Consider the following 4,933-nt stretch of genomic DNA (forward strand, 5'->3'; position numbering starts at 1 on the left):
GGAGTAGTTTCCTTCTGGAATGAGTTTGGATATCTAAGTGACAAATGGTCTGAGAAACCCTTGGATGCAGTTCAGTATAGGAGAAAACGTGCAATGGAAGTTCCTGCCATTGTTCAGTGTGGTGAGTTTATTATATATTGGACAAATAAAGGAGAGAAAGATGTGTGATTATACAGGATAATATAGACAGGAAGTTCTTTAAAGTTAAGCACCTTTGTTCCAGTTTTCTCCACTGTATACTGCTGTGCTTTCATCTGCTTCTTCCTTCCAAAGATCTTGACCAGCTTTTTTGTTTCATTTTACCACTGTGTCTAAAAGAAAGTGGTAACTTTTATAGTTGTCTACTTTTCTTTCTATATGTTTTATTTGATCTCCTGTAAAGGCTTCTTTGGTGCTTTAACATAGCCACTTCAGCCCTAAGTTAACTGTCACTTTAAGTGAATTCACTGAAAATTATTTAAAATTGTTTTTATTTTGTATCACGTTCATTTTAAACTATCATGTTCATTTTAAAGTTTTTTCATTCTTCCCTAACTACATATGCTCCTGACATGGCAGGTTGTGTTCTACCTCGATATGGGATCATATCTCAAATTGGACAGTTTGTGGTGGTGCTGGTGTTGTTGTTATTGTTCCTTTCCTACCAATAGTAACTTTTGAGAAGAACCTTTCTGATTACTCTTATGAGTCATTCTGTAAGCTTCCAGTATCCTATGGCAACATTTGATCTTAAAAATGACTGGCTGTGCCTTTAATATTTTAGTCTGAGTGAAATTGTTTTATTTGATCAAAATATAATTAAACAAGTTTATTTCTTTAGCATCCTAGTACGTATTTCTGTTTCCTCAGATCTTTTGAATCAAAGAACCTTTCATTACACTTTTGATGGAAAAAGTCCAGTAAATAGATTTTTCCACATCAGTGTCACCGAAATAAAGTGTTTCCTCTATTAAGCTGCCTGTCACTAGGAAGGAAACAGCTAGTCATAACAATGAGAGCAAGGAATATGACATTTAAGTTGGCTTTTGACTTCAAAAAAAAAATAAAGGCAGCATAAGGAGAAAAACTTGAGTTTTATTTCAGAAAAAGCAGTTAGGTTTCATACTGAGTAAAAACATCAGAAAAAATGTCTGTCTTTCTCCATTAAGGTACTTTTGCACACATTATATTCACACTTTTCATTAATATTAGAAACAGGACTTGCTCCTGCATCCTGGATTAGTGCCAAAAAGAATCTACAGTGTGCCACGGAGGGAGTAGTGACAGCCCTGAAGCAATCAGGGCTCACCACCAAAGCTGTAGTTTGTTAACCAGTTGGGATATTATAAATCTGCTTTGCTGATATTGTTGGACAACATGCATGAGCTACCTAAAATAGTAGGGAGTGAAGTAGTTGTCCATAGCTGTTTCTCCTTTGATAATGCAAGACCAGCTAACAGGATTACCCTTGGAGGGAGAGAGATTAAAATCAAAGCATTTTAGAAACCTCTAAAAATTATCTAAAATGCATTTTCATAAATTATGTCAATTTTAGCTCTATATTTTGTATTGTATTTAAAGGTCAGAGATTTGTGCCATAGAACTTGGGCTCAGTCCTTTGCGTTCTAACAGAAGTAGTGTGACATGAGGGTTTCCTATTTCTATCCTTGATGGAACATAAGCTGTCACACGTCAAATCATGTTGCTTGTTCAGGACTGAACAATACCCATCCTGGTACTTAGGGCAATTCAAGTTTGGGGAAATATAGAAAACAAACTTTTTTCAGCTGGGTTTTTTATTGTTGTTGTTGTTGTTTAATGGCACTTGTTTACATGACACTTTCGTAGTTTGGTAATGTTCTGACAGGTTCTGTGATAGGTTAGTGGATAAAGGTGATAAGAGCCAGTAAAAGATGCATAATTATAATAAATAGGGTGTGCATCATATATATATCCATGCATGTATATACATGCTTTCTAACATATAGTAAACCATTTTATTTCAACTTTCCAATTATTTTTCTAGATATCTGCCTTAAATGGAGGATACTCTCATCTTCCACTGATGCTGAAAATGGAGACTGCAGTGGCATCTGGATCTGCACATATAACCCCAACCCTCTGGAAAACAAGTAAGTCCTCATGTTGATGTAGGCTGACATTTATTTAAAGCCAAAAGAATTACCTGGGAGTAAATAGTAAAGCACATGTGCTATAGAAGCATTTGAAAAGGCACCTGCTTCTGGGGAAACTTCACAATTGTGGTTGTTAGGTTAGAAAACAAAGGCAGATGAATGAAATTGTATCAGACTTTGCTAGCTATAGCTAGTGTATTAATTGGCCTTTTTGGCACTGCTTTATGATAGACCTGAATTTCTAGATAGTTCACCTGGAAGATTGATCATATAGCAGTTAGGTGTACCCAATCTGTTGTTTCAGATATCTGTCACTGGGGACATAGTCCTGTCAAATTCAACTATCATCCTCACCCCTTCCATAGTGAAAGTCTTGGTATTTGAGACAAGGGAAGCCTTAAGTTTAGCAACCATTCTGTTTACTTCCTATTTTATGGAGCTTGAGCATGTTGTCCAACAACATCAGTTTTTAAACCCAAGCTCTCTGTTATGTTACATGATTTTAATTCTTATAGCTCCACTATAATGAAAGTGTATTATACAAGTAAATAGGAGCTAGTGAGCAAAGTAGTCCCAGCCAGCAGTATGTTCTATTAATCAGTCTGGCAGAGAACAGCGTTGTATGTGTGTGCATCTTGATTTCTTGCTAGTAGGGTTTGAACCTTTTTGATGGACAAAAACTAATTGTAGTAAACTCCTTTTCTGACAGGACCTGTTTCATGTATTAAGATTCAAATCTGTTGGGAAAACACTATAAAATGGCTTCTCCACTGTGATTTCTGTACAATCGCAATATAGACAAATGTCTTTTCCCAACTTCTAACTTCCTGAATTCCAAGCGTTACCATGACTCAACTCACTCAAGCTTGAAATTAATAAGAATCATGGTACGATGGACAAAAATAGGTCCAGTGTGAAGCCTGTGTACTTAGAATGCCTGTCATCCATCAGTGTAAGTGACTGGGATGCACAAGAAACAAGAGAACCCAGCTCCCTTCTTGTTATTTGTATCTGCTGTTTCAAGTAAAGGGGAGTTGTAGGTAGTAACACTTACGTTTGTCATTGTATTTAACAGGAGTGATATGGAGTGCATTCAGAAAATGGATCTATTGTGTAAGACAAAGCCACTTGTACAGTCCTTTGGAGAGTAGTCTGTTTTAAAGCATCAAAGATCATTCCTTGCCAGACTGTACAAAATAAAAGAATAGTATTTCTTTCCACTGATTATTTTTCTTGTATTGGTTAATACCATATTGTAGGTGTAATAGACCAGAACATTTACCTTCCATCCCTTTGGGCACTTTGAATAAACCAGCGCAGTTACCAAATGACAAAGAAAAGCTCCTTGTAGAGTCAATCCAGAGACATCAAAAGAAGCTGGAAAACTTGCAGTCTCAGGTGACCTGTTACTTATAGCTTTCTTTTAGATTATAAAGGGGTTGTCTTCAGGAAAGCTCTAGCTCATGCTCTAAGTCTGCAGTGAGGCATCCTTGGATTAAGTCATCCTGCAAACATAGGGCTGGGAGTGTTTAATTAAATTTGATTTAATTCTGGCTTATTCACAATTAACAACATATGTAAGTTGATCTATCTTAGAATTATAATGCCAGATGAGTTAAATTCTATCAATGTATTTTGGTAGAATAAATGTCAATAGATATTGATAGAATAAATAAAATCTAGCAATAGAATAAAGCAATCTTAAAATCTATCAATAGATGAAACCATCTCCAGAGGTGAGTATTATTGCATAACTTGCTTTGCTTTATTTTCTAATAACTATTAGGATTCTGAAAACTGCAACTGTAATCTTTTTAGCCAGATTTGATATGAGAGTTAAATATGTACAATGCACAAATGCAGGAAATACAATTATGTTGTGATATACTTCAGATGGCCTGAGTATTAAAAGGGGGTTCAGTTGCATTGACAAACAAAAAAGATAGCTCCTAGGAATTAGAGCATAGAGATCATTGCCCTTTTTTGTAAGATGGTTAATGTGAAATTGAGAAGTTGAAGGAGAAGCAGTCAATGGTATATGTTCTTAATATCTTAACACTGAAACATTTCTTTTGAATTATATATACTGATCCTTGAAAAGAGATGACCAAAACTGATAAACAGATGCATCACTTTTTCAGGATTCTTATCCAGTGTGTGGATGTTAGGAAGTAACTTTGTTGAAGAACTTACTTAATTAGAAAGGCAAAGAATATATTCTTGCAGTTGGGAACAGCTGTCACAAACACAACTGCTTATTTCTCATACTGAAGAGTGCACTCCAAGAAAACGTTTGTAAAACCTTAGAAACAGCATCTGGTGATTCTTACCTTTCATGGTGTTTTAGGAACAAAAATGCCACTCTGTTAAACATGCCAAGTCTTGGTTTGCTCATTGTGCTTTCAGTCCTATCATCCTGAGAGATCTGAGTCCTGTCTTCCAGAAAAGCTACACATGGCTTCCTCTCACACTGTTTAACTTTTGCCCTAATACTTTGAGTTTCTTTTATATGTGAGTTTTTCAGTTTCTGCTCAAGTGGTTTCAGATGGTGGGCCCATAATCTAAAAGTAGCACATCTATATTTAAGCTATCTCATTCCTTCTTTCTGTCATTTATTTTATAGTCTTCTTTGAATAACTATCCCTGCTGCAAGAAAGGTGCTGCTTGCGTAGTTTCATAGTTAGTAGGGTTCATAGAATCATAGAAGTAGGGTCGGAAGGGACCTTGTAGATCTTCAAGCCGAACCCCTTCCAGGGCAGGAGAAAAAGACTGGACTCAGATGAGTCCAGCCAGGTAGTCATCAAGCCTCTTCTTAAAGA

General features: G+C 36.1%; 1 protein-coding gene across 1 annotated transcript in view; it reads left to right on the forward strand.

Annotated features, from left to right (window-relative positions):
* The window catches only part of MORC1 (MORC family CW-type zinc finger 1), a 94,365-nt gene that overhangs the window by 41,912 nt on the left and 47,520 nt on the right, over positions 1-4,933 (forward strand). The window contains exons 19-21 of the mRNA XM_019557094.1: positions 1-121; positions 2,006-2,111; positions 3,374-3,512. Coding sequence (XP_019412639.1) covers positions 1-121; positions 2,006-2,111; positions 3,374-3,512 — 366 coding nt within the window. The remainder of the gene's footprint in view (positions 122-2,005; positions 2,112-3,373; positions 3,513-4,933) is intronic.

Source organism: Crocodylus porosus, unplaced genomic scaffold, assembly GCF_001723895.1.
Source record: "Crocodylus porosus isolate Cpor-Errol unplaced genomic scaffold, CroPor_comp1, whole genome shotgun sequence".
NCBI lineage: Eukaryota > Metazoa > Chordata > Crocodylia > Crocodylidae > Crocodylus > Crocodylus porosus.